At 35.8% G+C, this 16,897-nt stretch overlaps 2 protein-coding genes and 1 long non-coding RNA gene across 4 annotated transcripts; all 3 read left to right on the top strand.

Annotated features, from left to right (window-relative positions):
* Positions 1-1,706: 1,706 nt before the first annotated feature.
* On the top strand, positions 1,707-13,422 carry LOC116013081. Of its 2 annotated transcripts, XM_031252741.1 has the most exons (18): positions 1,707-2,066; positions 3,610-3,840; positions 4,735-4,830; positions 5,066-5,118; positions 5,553-5,649; positions 6,085-6,158; positions 8,320-8,431; positions 8,755-8,865; positions 9,064-9,140; positions 9,294-9,360; positions 9,615-9,680; positions 11,219-11,326; positions 11,469-11,599; positions 11,823-11,889; positions 11,973-12,040; positions 12,120-12,213; positions 12,599-12,669; positions 12,753-13,422. In XM_031252741.1, exons 1-18 carry the CDS (start codon positions 1,920-1,922, stop codon positions 13,159-13,161), a joined length of 2,079 nt encoding a protein of 692 aa, XP_031108601.1. In that variant the 5' UTR covers positions 1,707-1,919; the 3' UTR covers positions 13,162-13,422. The 2 variants fall into 2 exon arrangements, with proteins under 2 accessions (XP_031108601.1, XP_031108602.1); XM_031252742.1 differs by lacking the exon at positions 1,707-2,066 and having other exon boundaries at positions 3,725-3,851; positions 12,753-13,408.
* On the top strand, positions 10,398-10,796 carry LOC116013084. Its single transcript, XR_004097226.1, has 2 exons — positions 10,398-10,474; positions 10,729-10,796. It is a non-coding gene; the product is annotated as an uncharacterized LOC116013084 (long non-coding RNA).
* A 227-nt stretch (positions 13,423-13,649) lies between the features above and the next one.
* LOC116013083 (probable membrane-associated kinase regulator 4) lies at positions 13,650-16,897 on the top strand. Its single transcript, XM_031252743.1, has 3 exons — positions 13,650-13,686; positions 13,778-13,890; positions 15,430-16,897. The coding sequence occupies exon 3, from the start codon at positions 15,463-15,465 to the stop codon at positions 16,447-16,449; it is 987 nt and encodes a 328-aa protein (XP_031108603.1). The 5' UTR covers positions 13,650-13,686; positions 13,778-13,890; positions 15,430-15,462; the 3' UTR covers positions 16,450-16,897.

Here is a 16,897-nt window from a genome sequence, read left to right as displayed (position 1 = left end):
ATCCTTTGGTAACAACACATCCATTGTAGTGGTAAATGAGAGGGGATTGGGATTCTTGTTGTCTCGGTATCATTTTCATTGTAATTCATAAATTTTATTTCTTAAGTCTTTCACTTACTACTTTTTTTTTTTTTTTTTTTTTGAGTTAGTTCACCCATCATATTTTCTAGATCGTTTGAAAAACGCACCACGATCATAAGATTGAGGGTTTAGTTCCTCACAACTCAATCAGAATGATCTCTTTGGTCCAAACTGATTTAAAGCGATCATGTACGGTTTATCTCATCATTTGCTCCATTAACTCATTATTGTTACTAGTGATAATTCTTCAATTTTTGGTTGAGTGCGTTATAGAACGGTTGGGTTTGGTTGCCTAGGTTGAGCTATAAGTGCTAGGCTCGACAACCTAGCCATCGTCATCCCCAACATCTTAACAATATCCTATAGAACATATGTTCCCTATTGAGTAGCATGTTAACGCTTGCAAGTTGTCGCTAGTTCGATTCTTTGGTTTACTTCAAGTGTTCATCATTGAGGTAGTAGTATACGTTTTCACCATACTCCACCTATTGGGTAGGCTATATCCTTGACCTTGGGACTAATATCATTGGTTATGGCTAAATTGCTCACACAAATCATGAACGCTTATTGTCTCGAAGGCTTTAGTCTTGGCCAAATTGTTCGTGTAAGTCATGGATAAAGCTAATGCCTTTAAATTATGCATTGATTGATCTACTCATTGAATTGTATAACTTCCTTTTGATGGAAAGTGGTCTAAATTTAGTATCATACATGATGATATTTTGTAATTTGTCACAATTAAAGGTGCGCAAGCATCTGCTGTGGAAGAGGAGAGACGTACGGAAGCCTATGGTGTCACCTTACTTCGACAAGCTCCCTAATATGCTTCAATTTTGGGTGCTTTGTATTGACAATAATTGCCAATGAAATAGCAACGCTGTGAACTCCATTAATATGTAATAGCCCACAAAACACATAAAATAATGCACTAAAAACATAATATGTGACGAAATCGATCAATAAAGAACTACTTAGATTTTTAATTAGAGTTTCGAGACATTTTGAAATTAGCTTGTATTATTGTCAAAAACAAAAAAAATGTCAATCAACCTCGGGATCAAACTAGAAAGCATCCTACTTCCAGATATTGCAATTTAACCCTTACTTAACTAGAGAAGTTCAATTTAGGGACAAATAAAAATGGAGAACCCATAGCAAAAACCTCACACTATACATGAATTGGATAAGGTTTCAAAAAATTAAAAATAAAAAATACATGAATTGGATAATACTGTTGAAGTTTATGATAGGAATCATAGGAGAAACAGAGATGTTAACAGTTCAGTTTTTTGTGCAACAGAGATATTACGCAACCATATCGTATGATTCCACCATTTTAAATCTTCATCTCCAAAAATATTGCTATTATACAAACTGCATACTGAGATGCCACATGCCCTGATACAAACTTCATTGCTGTTTATTTTATAATCGATTTTATTTTCAATGATTTATTTTAAATTTTAAAATTTGTATTTTTTATTTTCTATTTTCCAAATTAAAAACAGTACTCTACGTAACAAGTAAACGATTTTTTATTTTATTTTTTGAATAGAAAATTTATCTGGTTAACCACTTTCAACCACGAACATGGGTGTTCGTGTAATTTCACATTTCGAGTTTTCGAAGGTGCACAATTTCAGCGGGTCTTCAATTCCAGTTACGAATTTACGATCTCTCTTCAGTTTTCACCCTTCCCATTGTTCAAACATAAACTGCTTTTGCGATTTCCCGTTCTCCATTTCATATAGATATAAGAAAATCTGATTGATACGATACCTAATTTGAAGACCACGGTAAAATTGAAGCTTAGCTGATTTCTCGTTGTAATCGGAAAAATGTCGTGGTTCAGATCGGCGGTGATCAAAGCGGTGGAGGCTGGGAACAAGAATAACCTCAACCGCTTCAAAACCTACGCCGATACCGTCGTCCAACAGGCCGGCCTAGCTGTAGCCGAGGGCGCCAAAATCTTCCAGGACCGCATTGTAATTTTGTCCACTCTCTCTTTCTGCATTCATCGGATAACTCTATGCATAGGCTTTCTTTCTAAACGCGAATGCTAAAATTACGTGATATTTCATTTTACTGGGATGTTTCTGAAAATGTAACTAAATGGATAAATTTTTAGTTCAGATTTTCAATGTGCGTAATTTAGGGTTTTATGCCAGCTTAAGTAAGAATTTGGTTCAGCCTCCCACTTATATAATACAGAGTATAATAGAATAGAATAATATAAGAGGATGCCTGTCAAAGTGTCCAGTGTTGGATATCCCGCCCAAGGAACAAAGATGCCTTTTTTCGCCAGCCTAAAGAGGCTGACGGGCTGTTGTTGTCAATTGCAATGAGCCAATGAGTTAAAAGTATATTCTCAGTTTTGTTGCATTTTGGTACTATTTCAGTTCAATGGCTGCAGAAGTAGTTTTTTTTTTTAATCCGCAAGGGCATGCATATAATTATTACTTGTTTATACTGTCATTCTCAGTTTCAGACAACAAATTAGCTACTATGTATAACATTGCTCAGGGATCATATACTCATGGAGTCATGGTGTGCATCTAGTGGTATTGATTCATTAGGATTGAGTTTTCTAGTTGCTTTGGAATTGAATAACAAGATTTGAACTTTATGAGTTCATCTCGGGAATGTTTTTCTCCTTTCAATAGGTTTTATTATCTATTTACTCCCTGTTGCAAATGTATGGCTCTCTGGAATTGCAGATCAAGTGGTTTGTATAGTGGGGGAAGTGTCATTTGGCGCTAGTTTCTTTTTAGCTTACCAAAGATATGACTTTTAGTTTCTTGTCAAACTTAAAGAGGAATGAAACCTGGGATTTTTTCAATCTATTACTGTCATTGACTTTTCTATTTTTATGACCTTACCCCACAGCAATTCTACATACTTGTTTTTGTCCCTGTGAGAAATGTAGTAATATAGGCCCACAGAAATGCATATGCATTTCATTCCATGTAGTGGTATAGATCCACTGAAATGCCCATGCTTACCCATGCATGCCAAGGAAAGAGAGATATACTATTTGCATAATTATTTAATTTCACATAGAAGCTTCAGGGTTTTGGTTAACTTAACCATAAGTGATCAGTTTCCACCAAATCACTTCTTTTCCCCTCTGCCTTTCTCTCTGTGACAAGCTAACACTTAGCAGCACTACACTAGTTGATGGTAACATGATATTTTTGTTTACTGAATATTTGATCCAAATATCATGTAAAACTAACTAACATGGTTGGCGTGGTGGTTCAGCACCTCGTCCCTTAAGCATGAGGTTGGGGGTTCGATCCCCACCCAGGTGAATGGTGCAAACCATTTGGCCAGTCCCCTACCACTTAGTGTGCTGACCGTTGGGACGGGGGTTAGTCTTATGACTGTCGGCTAGAGGGATACCTTGGGAAAAACCCAAATATCATGTAAAACTGAAGGAATTGTGAAATCCTGTTAAGTGTTATCCAAATATTTTCATAATATTTTCTTCATTTTCTGTTCACTTGATAAACTTTGTATTCATGTCAGGGCAATAGGAACTTCAAAAGCTTTAAACAGACTGTGAAAAGGTTGGAAGAAGCTTCTGTCTCCTGTAGGGGACCAGAGAGAGTTCATTTGATGAGGAGATGGCTGGCTGCACTTAAAGTCATTAAAGAGATTGAAGAATTATCTGGAACTCCAATTGAAGATAATGAAAGAAGCAACGAGCAGCAGTATCCTTCTGAAGGACCAACAGAGAGTTCAAGGAAACAATCTATGGTGAATAAGCAGTTAAACACTTTGGATGCCCTTGATTTTAACTGTGCTCTTATGTATACAAAAAATCAGCTTTTTGATTAGGTGTATTCTGTATTACATCGTAGCATGGAATAAAAACTTCATAAATGTTTTGGTTTTGGGGGGTTGGAGTTTGGAGGGTTGTCATTATCTTATGGTATCATACTATCATATGGAGTGAAAGGATGTAGATAATTTGATATCCCAAGTCCCGCATCAGTGGGTTATGAAATTATGCTCCATAAGTTGGATCTAAGGGCTCATTTGCAAAGTAGGGTTAATCATTATAGGACTTTTTGAGCCCAAATTCAGCTGAAAATATGGGTCTTGACAGCTCAGGTGGTGTACCAAGTACATGTATGGGCACGGGTCTAGGGCGTCATGTCCAGCTAGAAAGTAATCATTTTAGGGACATGCATATTAAAAAAAAAGAAAATTATTTGATCATTGTGTTTATTCGTAGACTAGATGTCAAGGCCTGGTTAATTTATTGACTATTTTGAGTTGAGTACTTGTGATTTTTCTCATCTGTCATGATCTTGGTACTGCCATATATATTTCATGTTGTATAGAATTTTTTGGGTCTGCCAAATGTTATAAATATTCGTTGGGTATTAAACCAATTGATTTTATCTTTAAAGTGAAACATAATGCTCATTGTGGTCGCTCTTTTCTAACTTTAAGCTATCAGTTGCAGCAGCTGTGTACACTAATTGAAGAAACTTCTTCAATTGTACCTCATTTAATTTCTTGTCAAAGCTCAATGCTACAACTATATTTTGGTTTGTTGTTCCTGATTTATCCTTACCATTACGGTTAATATTTAGTCAAACCTTCTAGAGGTTCTTAAGCTAATGCCTGCATCATTATTTATAGGTTCTGTATTATGACTCTGATGTGGGTGGTGAACCAATGAATTTCCGTGATGTATTTCTGTATAGTCAAGCTTTGGAAGGCGTCTCAATATGTATGGTATGTAATAAGTTCTCGCTTAGTTTTGCCCGCCCTTTCTAAACTAAAGGGAAAACTATAAATATAATGCTCATGTTGGCATGTTGGAATTTCCAGATTCTTTACTATGCTTCATATCACTAATCCCAGGATTCCCAGCAGCCTTTGATCCATGGATGCATTAGTTCTTTAACCATTAATTGCTATCTATTGATTAACTAGGTTGACTGCAGGCTAACTCTTTTCTGTGATTTAGATTCTTGAAGCCCCAAATGAAGAAGAAATTTCTCTTCTACTTGAATTGTTTGGGTAAGTTCTTTTACTATTTTGTTCAGCAACTTCATTCTTTTCTTTTCATCTTTTTATTTATTTATTTATTTATTTTTTTTATTTTTTTTTTATTTTTAAACCTGCATTATATTCCAGCCTCTTAAGTTACCTTCACTTTGAATCTGTCTCCTTTTTGGGTTGACGAGAGAAACCTACAGCCACTACCCAAGGGTGTGCATTGGGTAAACCCCGCCTTGTGATCCTAGCTGGCAAAGGACCACAAGGAGGTAAACCAGCCTAAGTTGTCCATAGTTGACTGGCTCAAACCAAGAGGATTGGGATTTGAACTCGTGACCTTGTGGTTAGAAGTTTGTATCCTTAGCCATCCTGGCTGGGGTTACCCCCGAATCTGTCTCCTTTGTTTGCATGGTACTTTGGGTTTAAGACTTTAACTATACATCTTCCATGTGCAGTCTTTGCCTTACTGGAGGGAAGGAAGTGCACAATGCAATAATCAGCAGTATACAAGATCTGGCAAAAGTCTTTTTAGGCTATGAAGATGAAGTACTGGTAAAAAACAAACTAATAACTATTGAGAAACTATTTAGCCTCTCAATTATTAAGTTCCTTGTCCAAAATGTATTAAATTTCTCTTTAAATACTTGAATACCCACTTATCAAAATACTACACACATCTATATTCGATACCAGGAAGTTTTGGAGATGTTATTGGTTGCTAGGTTGTTTATCTGCATAGCACTGTAGCCAATGTTGAGATTTATGTTGTTTTACCCATTGGCATTAACTTGTTTTACCAAACAATTAGGTTGTTTAACTGGTTAAACTATGAACTATGAGCTACAAGTCCACGCAAAGGAAAATTTACTCTGATGTATTTCATATACTCCTGTTGGCATTTTATATCTTGCTTATTCCACTTAATTTCATACAACAATTTACTGTCCTTATGAAGTGTAGCTTATTTAACCTCGCTTCATTTGGCAGGTAAAGCGAGATGAACTTCTCCAATTTGCTGAAGGAGCCATCACCGGATTGAAGATTAATGCAGATCTTGGAAGGTATTAGAACACCTCTATGTTTCTTTACTTATTTTTATACATGTAAGGCCTTGTGAGGTTCTAAATCTCAGCTTTTATTGAATATCCTTATTTTGTAGAGCTTTGTCGTAACATGCCATTCCTACAAAATACTAAAATAGCTGATGTCTCTGGTGTAGATCCTTCTTCTTTGTTAAGACTTGTCAGGTTTTTTATTATTTTTATTTTTAAAGAAGCTTCATATATCATTATGTGTGTGGAAATTGGAAAGAATGCACCATGTAGTTAATATGTTTGACTTAGAAATATCATAAGCTGATACAAATCAGGCAGGTAGGAAAGGAAAGTAATCAAATAATCATTCTAGTGGTAGAATTCAAGGAAGCATAGAATAAGGGATTGACTGATTATGTAAATCCTTGCTTATTTTATGGAGCGTATAATTAGGGATTGACTAAGTATGTAATCATTAATTGATGCTCCTACCTTATTTTACATATGGTAATAGATTATAAATAGGGACCATCTCTTAGAAGAGAGGGCATCCAGTAAAATTGGAAAAAATAGCTCTAAGTAGCTGTGGGCAAGGATTTATTCTTGTTGGAGGGATATTCTTAGAATTCCCCTTGTTTTTCTTTTCCTTGGTTTTACTTTATAATATCATAATCTCCTAGATTTCTTAGCTCAGATTCATCCTGTCTCTTTACTCTTATCAATTGGTCCGACTTGCCAACCAACATGACACAATTGGACCCAAGAGTTCTAGCATTAGAGAAGAGTCAGGGAACATGACACACTAAATTGTGTCAAGGACTCACCAAGTTGGAGGAATCCATTGCTAAACTAACCAAGGTGGTTACCTTGGGGCTGCATAGTAATGGGCATGACGTATCTAGTATTGTCACCAAGGCTGGCTCCAAGATTGAATCCCCACCACCACAAGTGGCCCCCAACTCACTACCATGAGGATTCCTAACTTCAATGGGATTGATCCGAGTGACTGTCTTGCTCAAGAAGAGCATTCATTTGCTATCCAACAAACACGTGAAGAATTGAAGGGCACAACCTTTGTTAGTAAGGAAGGACCAACATACCATTTGTTGCAACAACAAACCCCAACACTGAACTTTAAAGTGGAACTCATGGACAAATTCAATTGTGATCTCTCCACCCCTCTTGTTGAACAACCGATTGTTCTTCATCAAGTCGGCACTATGGATGAAGTTGCTAATGATTACCAAGCACGGTCTATGTCATCCATTCACTACCAAGGCTCTTGCCAACCTTTTTTGCCAAGCTACTCTGGTTCAATCTAGATCTTCCTCAACATCGTTGGGCCAAGACATCCCAAGGCAAAAGGTGTGACTTAGAGTTTGCTAAGGGTAATAATGTCCTGCTTAAGCTCCAGCCTCATTGCCACTCTACAGTCCAATGTCGTATCAATGCAATGCTAGCTTCGTGGTATTATGGGCCTTTTAGAATTTTGCAAATAAGTGCAATCACCTACAAACATGCGTTGCCACCCACATTTAGAGTACACCATGTTTTTCATGGGTCACAACTTGGGCATGTTACATGACTCCATGTTTTGCACTCTAGCCTTGAGGACAAGGCTGTTTCATTAGCGGTCAGTAATGATATAAATAAGGCATGAAAGGAAAGTAATCAAATAATCATTGTATTTGGCAGAATTCTAGGAAGCATAGAATAAGGGATTGACGGATTATGTAATTATTTTATGGAGCGTATAATTAGGATTGACTAAGTATCAAATAATCATGAGCGTGTAATTATATTTTTATTCATTTTTTGGTTATAAGATAGTTTCTTTAATATGAAGAGTTTCATTCTGGGACTACCTATGTATGGTGGCATTCAATTGAATTCTGCCACAGGGATTAAATTTTGCTTCTATTATTGCAACCTGATTAGTGGGTCATGTGATGATCATTTCTATGCTTGATCAATAGCATCTCTCCTTCTGTGATTTCTAGTTGCTTATTTATTGTGTCCCTGATACAAATGAATACCCATTTTTTGGTTATAAGATAGTTTCTTTAATATGAAGAGTTTCATTCTGGCACTACCTATATATGGTGGCATTCAATTGAATTTTGGTTTGGCGAAAGCAAATTTGATGTGCTTTGACTTTTTCCAATGTTCATATACGTCTGTTTTACAGAATTGATGCTGAGGTATCCACACTGAAAAAGAGGCTTGAGATTAGAGAAAAGAAGGAATCTGTAAATGAAGGTCACAAAACAATCTCCCAAGAGACTGCCACCACAGTAGAGGTGAACCTGGCTTTTCTTGTATTTTATTTCCATTATTGAGACTTTAAATTAACTAATGATATAGTTAAATAGGATCAATGGCCTTAAGATTCTGATATTTTTAGATGACTTGAAGATGAATGTGGACTTCTTGTTGTCATGGTCTGACCATTTAACCGATATTTTATGGATAATTTTAAAATGGATCCTGTTTATGGACTTTAAGTAAGTTGTGAATATTTTAAATTTTTAATACGGCTTTCCTCCTTTCATCTGGTGCATCTTGCATGTTGATTTTCCATGATTGGAAATATATTTACAATGTCTTTATTTCTCCCCAACAGACTCTGAAGGAAACACTTGCTCATATTCGAGCCTGCTCCAGATTAGAAGGGCTTTTACTGAAGAAGATAGCTCTTAAATATGGGGATTCCCCTGAAATTCATGCTCAAAAGGTATTTTACTCGGTGTTTTTAATTTTTGCGTTTTTTTAAAACTGAAATATGACTGTAGTGGTTAAGTACTCATTTTTAATTGGAATACTGTGCTAAATTGTATGTGTGTTTGTGTATTCATTACTTTATTTTTTGTTGAATGTGTGTTCTTAGAAAATTGTAGAATGTGTGCTTCTAGCAACCTTTTATTTTTTGCAGGTTGACAAGTTGAAAATTTTATGTGAATCACTTGCTAGCTCCAGCTCAAAAGCAGAGAGGAAGATCTCAGACCAAAGGTTATTTGTTTACTCTTTGCTTTCACAATCTATGTTCTAATCAAAATGAGCACGATATATGCAGATATGACTTCTTTCTTTCTTTCTTTTTTTTTTTTTTTTTTTAAATCTTTTTTTTTTTTTTGGTTGGTTTTCTTTCTTTACTCTTGACAGAGCTCAAAGGGAGGACGCTTTAAGATTCCGTGTTGCCAAGGCCAGTGAAGTCAGTGAAATAGAGAAGGTACTGTGCTCAGAAAAGAAGAACAAGGCTTTACATTGCAGTGCTAAGTAGTCTGATTATGGAAGTTAAATTGGGTTTTCATAACATAATAAACTTGGCATGCTGAGATGTGATAATTCTTACTTTGTGGCCATATATAGTGTTAACACTGTTAAAGTACAGTCCTTAAGAATATGCAAGATTAATGGCGTGCTTTGGCATCTATTGTGTTCTGAGATACTTGTAACCGTTTATTGCCTTCCTTTGTTCTTCAGGAATTATCAGTTGAGATTTCTGCACTAGAGAAACAGAGAGATGAACTTGAAGCTCAATTGAAGCAGGTCCTTTTTCTTGTGCATAAGGGATTTGTGAATTAGTACTCTTAATTGAAGCACATCCTGGTTATAGTTTCACCTGATATTGGTGATCCATTTATCTTAGATTCTTGAAATGATTATATTACAAGTATATTGTTAAGGAATCTTGTCAAGAAATATTATTAAAACTTTAAAAAAAAAAAAAGGCCCAGCCAATATGATTTAGTTTTGAAGATTAATATACAAGAAATATCCTACAGTTAGGGTTAGCTAATTGGTTTTACCTCCCAGTTTTGGACTCATGATAGTTTTTTTGCAAGAGTTATTTTCTTTCTTAGAAATAAGTTAAAATTATTGTCATGTTTTAAGAATGGTTGTGTGCGTAGAATTATTGTTGTGGTATTATGTTAATAACATATGTTGATAGTTGTGTGCCCATGATGTATTGATTGTGTGCCTTACTTTGGTAATTTGTAACTAGTAGTTAGTGAGAGTCATTTTTTTTTGGCTAAAGTGTCATCCCGCACCATGAACTATATTGGATTATTCATGTCGCACCTTGAACTTTCATAAGGTCTATTTCGATACACAAACCATTAATTTTTTTTCATCTAGCACTTTTTACAGGTTACCTACAAGTTATAGGTAATCTATGCTAACTTCGACTTTTTTTTTTTTTTTTTTTTTTTTTTTTTTTTTTTTAAATCTTTTTTTTTTTTTTGGTTGGTTTTTCTTTCTTTACTCTTGACAGAGCTCAAAGGGAGGACGCTTTAAGATTCCGTGTTGCCAAGGCCAGTGAAGTCAGTGAAATAGAGAAGGTACTGTGCTCAGAAAAGAAGAACAAGGCTTTACATTGCAGTGCTAAGTAGTCTGATTATGGAAGTTAAATTGGGTTTTCATAACATAATAAACTTGGCATGCTGAGATGTGATAATTCTTACTTTGTGGCCATATATAGTGTTAACACTGTTAAAGTACAGTCCTTAAGAATATGCAAGATTAATGGCGTGCTTTGGCATCTATTGTGTTCTGAGATACTTGTAACCGTTTATTGCCTTCCTTTGTTCTTCAGGAATTATCAGTTGAGATTTCTGCACTAGAGAAACAGAGAGATGAACTTGAAGCTCAATTGAAGCAGGTCCTTTTTCTTGTGCATAAGGGATTTGTGAATTAGTACTCTTAATTGAAGCACATCCTGGTTATAGTTTCACCTGATATTGGTGATCCATTTATCTTAGATTCTTGAAATGATTATATTACAAGTATATTGTTAAGGAATCTTGTCAAGAAATATTATTAAAAACTTTAAAAATAAAAAAAGGGCAGCCAATATGATTTAGTTTTGAAGATTAATATACAAGAAATATCCTACAGTTAGGTTAGCTAATTGGTTTACCTCCCAGTTTTGGACTCATGATAGTTTTTTGCAAGAGTTATTTTCTTTCTTAGAAATAAGGTTGAAAAAATGTTGTTCTCCTTTTACTTTTTCCTTTGATAGTGTGTTTCATAGTCATTCTATATTTCTCTTTCAAGCATTTTCATAGATAGGATAAAATTGTCAGGTGAAAATTTCCTTGGCTGCGGTTAACGGACGCCTTCGCAATGCTAGAGAAGAGAGGGACCAGTTCTATGAGGCTAATGATCAGATTGTTGCTCATTTGAGAACTAAGGTTTGCCTTCTCTTTTGTAATTTGCTTCTTTTTGCAACTTGATTTTCCAGTGGTTATCATGGGGTTAAAGTTCCAAGGTGTTTGATATTTACCTTCATTAATTGGTTATTTTCATTTTGAGATAATGCTGCAACTTTTTCAGGAAGATGAGCTGTCAAAAGTCATAAGCTCATGTAGAGTGGAAGGTAATGTTCTTAGTACGTGGATCAATTTTATGGAAGATACTTGGGCACTTCAATGCTCTTATACAGATGCTAAAAGAAAAGAGGCCATGTATGCAACTGAACTTATCTACTTGATTTTGTTTTGTTTTTTTTTTTTTTGGTGTGTTTTGTTTTGTTTTGTTTTTTTTTTTTTGTTTTTTGTTTTTTGTTTTTTGTTTTTTTGTTTTATACTTGTATCTACCTATATGCTGGTTTTCACTTTGCTAAATCTTTGATTTTAGTTAATGAAAATGATTTTATTTTGTTGATAATTGTTATTTTGCATTTTCAAGTGATGAACTGGAAGGACATGAAGACTATTTTGTGAACTTGGTCATTCAACTCCTCTCTGCTTATGAGGTATGGATTTATTTTGCATTATAGCCACATCTTCTGGCCAAGCACTGAACACTTATGTGAATGACCTGGTGTTTCTTGTTTAGAGAGACTTAAAACCTTCTATTGATCGCATAGAGAAATATGTGGAGAACTTGAAGAGTTTAGGCACAGGGTAATGTCTTTGTTTGCATTGATTTATCCATAATTTTATTCTTATCATACTTATTGAACTCTTTAGTTTATACAAACAGTTCAGTTGCAGCTCTTGGTGTTGGTCATGATGATTCCAGAGCATTGAACCCTAGGAATAACCTTGAGGAGGAATACCTGGACTATGAGACTAAGGTAAGTTGAAATTGTGGCTTTATGATTTTAATAAATGACATGGTTGCTGAGCATGCTTTAGTATTTTGGGAAATTTGGCTGCCTTGAACTGTCACTCTAATTCCTGTGATTAGTATCCTCTATGGTAGTTGGTAACAGACAGCAATTCCCCTTTAGATTTCATGTTTGAAGGGGGGAGAGAGAAGGTCTACATTGAAATGTGGCAATGCAATTTCTGAATTCCTTTGTCTTTTCAGTTCTTGCTCAGAAAACCATATCTTATTCTTGTGACCATTTAAGAGACAAAACAAAGATGTTCTTTTGTTGGTCGTCCTTTTTTACCTGTAGAGTGTAGACATGCACATGCACACTGATCAAGTTCTTATGATATGTTTTTCAACTGCAGATTATAACCACCTTTAGTGTGGTGGATAATATGAGGGAGCAGTACTATGCTCAACAAGGGAAAATCTCCAGGTTTAATTTTTGGTTATTCTTGCTGCATTTAGTTTTCTTTTGAAACTTCGTGAAATAATTTACTTTTTCCCATTTTGTTGCAGGAAAGATGATTCCAAAGTCAAAGACCTATTTGATAATATTGAAAAGCTGAGAACTGTATTCGAGTCAATTGAGAGACCAAATCTTGAAATGGAAACTCCAGATCAAGAGGCTGAGATTTCATCCAGTGAAAATCCACACGAAAATGTGTCACATCCTACAAAGGAGGCTGGTGAGATTCCGGATGTCAGAGAAAAGGAGCACAGTAAATCGCCAGCAACCAATGTTCAGAAACAAGAACCATCAACTCTCAAATTAGAGCATTGTCTCGATGCAGAAGCAGAATTGGCCCAATTGGAGTCTGAATTTGGCAAGGTCAATCCGGATTACTCTGCAGAAGAGATTGGTGATTGGGAGTTTGATGAGTTGGAAAGAGAATTGAGATCTGGGGATTCTGCGACCAACAAATAGAATGAAACACTTGCCCAACTGCTCAATTGTTTATTAGATTCAATAAACAAGTTGGCCAAAGAGATTCTTGTATTTTGGGATGCAGTACAATGTATTCATTTTCATGTAAATACTCAACTGTGATGCAAACATTCTATTTCATGTAACAAACACAATCTTTTAGCTAGAGTGGATCCATTTATATATATTTTGTGATTCAGCATAAACTTATTGAGCTTTCATAGATGGAATTAAAGTTTTCTCTGGATTGGCTGTTTGTCATCTTGCTCTATTTTAATTTATATTGATATCAGTATAATAATTGTGCTGGAGATGAAACTTTCCATCTTTGACTTTCAGCTTATCCTCTAGATGCACATTAAAAATACCCGAGTTTTTGATTGGGTGATGTATGCCCAGTTTCTGTTAAAATGGGACTTCATAACAACTATTCTTTATGCAAGATGCAGGTCTGTCGGCCATCTCTTGAAAAGGACAGGACACTTGATTTTACTTTCCATGAGGAGGTGCAAACAACACAGAAAGGTAGATTTTATATGTAATCTTTGTTTATATTGTACACCAGCAGGTCACAGTCTCTCGATACAGAAGCTGAAATTTGTCTTATCTTTTGAAGGGCACCATCATTATGCAGGGGCTCCATTGTTTTCTGTGGATAGATGCAGAATCTGGTGGGAGTTGAAATTGAGCCACAAAAAATCATCAGAAAGCAGTTTGCCATTGGCCCAGGTATTGCATACTAGCTTTTCGATAAACTATTATGAAGTCATCAGCTTTCTTTGTGCTGTTTGGATACCCGGCAATGAAGGCCCTACCTATTGATCTGGAAGGGCTCTATTTGCTGCTGTTTCAACTTAACATAGAAGTAATAGCATCCAGATTTTCTGGTTGTGGTGGGTCATCTTGCATTGTGGTTGTGGTTGCTTCTTGCATCTTTTTGTTTAACCCCTTCCTGCTGCTTGAGAGCTACAACACAATTCGAGATTGAATCCACGAAAATAGCTTTATAACGAGTAGGGTTCTAACTTCTAATCGAGCAAAATTTCTTAGAAACCGCCTTATTTGGGTGTGGCTCCACCCCTGTCCCTGTGTGTTGCCTCCATACCAGCATGCCTAGTATAAAAACACACATGAAATTGCCATATTAATTGTGAAAAGAAAGGCATAACTCACAAAATGTAGGGGCAGTTTCAACTTTGGAAAAAATTGACACAAAGTCTGGAGCTTCACAGGAGAATCCTCTTATCTCCTCTCCTTTTCTCCACCATGAAATGTCGGACCGAGTGCTCCTTGTTCACTAGTTAGGCATCTACAATCTTTAATTTCATCTCCTTTTTATATTCAAATATATAAAATATGTTTTTTTTTTTAATAATTATAATTTCAATAATATTTGATACAACTATATCTGATATATCATATTACACCGGGTACTTATTAAGTATTAACACTAGTACTGATGATACTCGGTATAATTAAAAAAAAGAGTATATATAGTTGTATTTCTACTATTGGCACTATAGAAAATCCCATAAAATATGACATATTGCACATGGGGTTATGTCAAACAAAAAAATAATGCAACTTGGGGGATTAAAAAAATAAAAAATAAAAAAGCCCCTGGAATCCAGTAAAAGTAGGGAAACTAGGTAAAGATAAAGTGCTTCTTGAGCTGCAAGTGTGAATGTGTGATTTATATTTCATGTTTGTCTTCTCTAAAGTGAAAAACCGAACCAGTTATTCCACAAACAGACATTCACTACACACAAAACCTAGATTAAACTACAGAGTTAACATATGACTCTTGGATTGTTTGCACTGTATAACACAGGAACCCTAGTTAGGGTTTATAGCAATCCACAAGATAAGACAATTAATGTTTACCGGCTTCGAGTTTTCTTCTTGTTTTATTGTTGTTTTTTCTAAAGCACTGAAACACAATAATCCACAAAATAATCCTTGGCAGTTAGAACTGAGAGTAAAAAGGTCAACATTTAGGAATATGTATGAACACACAAGACAAGGGAAGAACTCTGGCTAAAGATGACACTTCACCAGTTCACCTTTATGCCCTGAATTTCATATTTGGAAGTATTTAAGAAGTCTTCTTCTTCTCTCTCTCCTTTTTTTTTTTAATAAATAATTTTTATAAATTAAATTAAAATTCTCTATGGTGTTTGTCCTTTTCCTTAACTGTGCCATCCCTCATCTGCTCCTCTTTAAAATGATACCTTCTCCTTCATATGTTTACATATCTCAATTCTCAAGAAGATATATGAACAGAGAGAGAGAGAGAGAGAGATGGACAAATCTGTTTGCAGTTCATGTGATCATGCAGAAGAAGACTATATTGACATGGAAGTTGCCTCACATTCCTCCATTTCCAACCATTCCAAATGCCCTCCACCCCACCCCAGAGAATTTGAGTTCCAAATGTTCTCAACCTCCTCACAAAGGGACACCACCACTTCCCCAGCAGACGAACTCTTCTACAAAGGGAAACTTCTCCCTCTTCACCTCCCACCCCGTGTAGAAATGGTAGAGAAGCTCCTCCAGAATCCCAACGCTTGTACTAACAAACCTGAAAATTATGACGAGGTTGATGTGTTTGAAGAGTCTGCCTGTATATTCACAACCACCAATCATACTCCTACCAGCAATAATACCCCATTCCAGTCCTGCAATATTTCTCCCTCGGAGTCCTTCCGAGTTAGTGGGGAACTAAACCCTGATGATGATTACTTCGTTGAGCATGCAACACAAGAAGTCGGTATCTTTTCTTCAGATGAAAATTCGAAAAGATTCCAGACAAGAAAGCTTAAGCTGATCAAGCAGTCCTCCGCATTGAGCTCAAAACTGAAAGCTTCCCGAGCTTTCCTAAGATCTTTATTTGCTAAATCCAGCTGTTCATCAAGTGAAGCTTCTGCAGTTACTTCAAGAATCACAAAAAAAGGATGTGTTCCTCTGGCCAGCGAGGATGCCACAGTATCCAAGAAGGATCCATTCGGTCAAATTCAAAGATATGGATATCAAAGTTCATCTTCTCTTGCAAAGAGCTTCAACAAAGAAAATGAAGGTTCATTTTCAGGCTCTTTCAGGATGGTATCAACGACAAAATCTTCACATTCAGAGATTGAGAATTCAATCCAGGCAGCCATTGCTCACTGTAAAAAATCTCAGCAGCAGATTCAAACAAGAAAGACCGCAACTGACCTTGGATTTTGCTCACTGTCAGCTTCTAGAGTTATCTGTGAAGAACAAGAAAGACCGGAGCTCTGCAGGGGTTAATATTTCTTACTTCTCTTTACTTTTGGGGTGGATGGTGTGGTAGAAGACATTGAAATTTGAAAATGAACAAAGTTTTATTAGCCTTATGCTATATTTCTTTCCTTTATAACTTGGCGACTTTGTGTCAGACACATAATGATAAGGCCAATAATAATTTTTTTGGTCAAAAATTGTGCAGACATGTGAAAGTTAAAGGATCTTCAAAGAAGCACAAATTAAGGTAACCCCATCACTCTGAATAAGCTCAGTTCACAAATTGAATATAAATTTCATTTCATATGACTGATAGCTGGACAGAGATCTCATAAAAGAAGCAGGTTTTACAAATTTTACAGAGTATTCAGGTTTCATAGGCAACATGAATTCCATCCCACAAGCATCTACAGTTAAATGGTTTTGAAAACTCTACTCTCAATCTAATTCCTTCCTGGGGGGGGGGGGGGGGGGG

The sequence above is a fragment of the Ipomoea triloba genome, chromosome 3, assembly GCF_003576645.1.
Source record: "Ipomoea triloba cultivar NCNSP0323 chromosome 3, ASM357664v1".
Taxonomy (NCBI): domain Eukaryota; kingdom Viridiplantae; phylum Streptophyta; class Magnoliopsida; order Solanales; family Convolvulaceae; genus Ipomoea; species Ipomoea triloba.
This window is presented reverse-complemented; position numbering and strand designations above follow the sequence as displayed.

Excerpts from the sequence above, each read along its gene's own strand:
- LOC116013081 (XM_031252741.1), top strand. The coding sequence starts at position 1,920 with ATGTCGTGGTTCAGATCGGCGGTGATCAAAGCGGTGGAGGCTGGGAAC. Across the intron at positions 5,119-5,552 it reads CTTCTACTTGAATTGTTTGG|TCTTTGCCTTACTGGAGGGA; the intron begins GTAAGTTCTTTT and ends TTCCATGTGCAG. Across the intron at positions 6,159-8,319 it reads ATTAATGCAGATCTTGGAAG|AATTGATGCTGAGGTATCCA; the intron begins GTATTAGAACAC and ends TCTGTTTTACAG.
- LOC116013083 (XM_031252743.1), top strand. The coding sequence starts at position 15,463 with ATGGACAAATCTGTTTGCAGTTCATGTGATCATGCAGAAGAAGACTAT.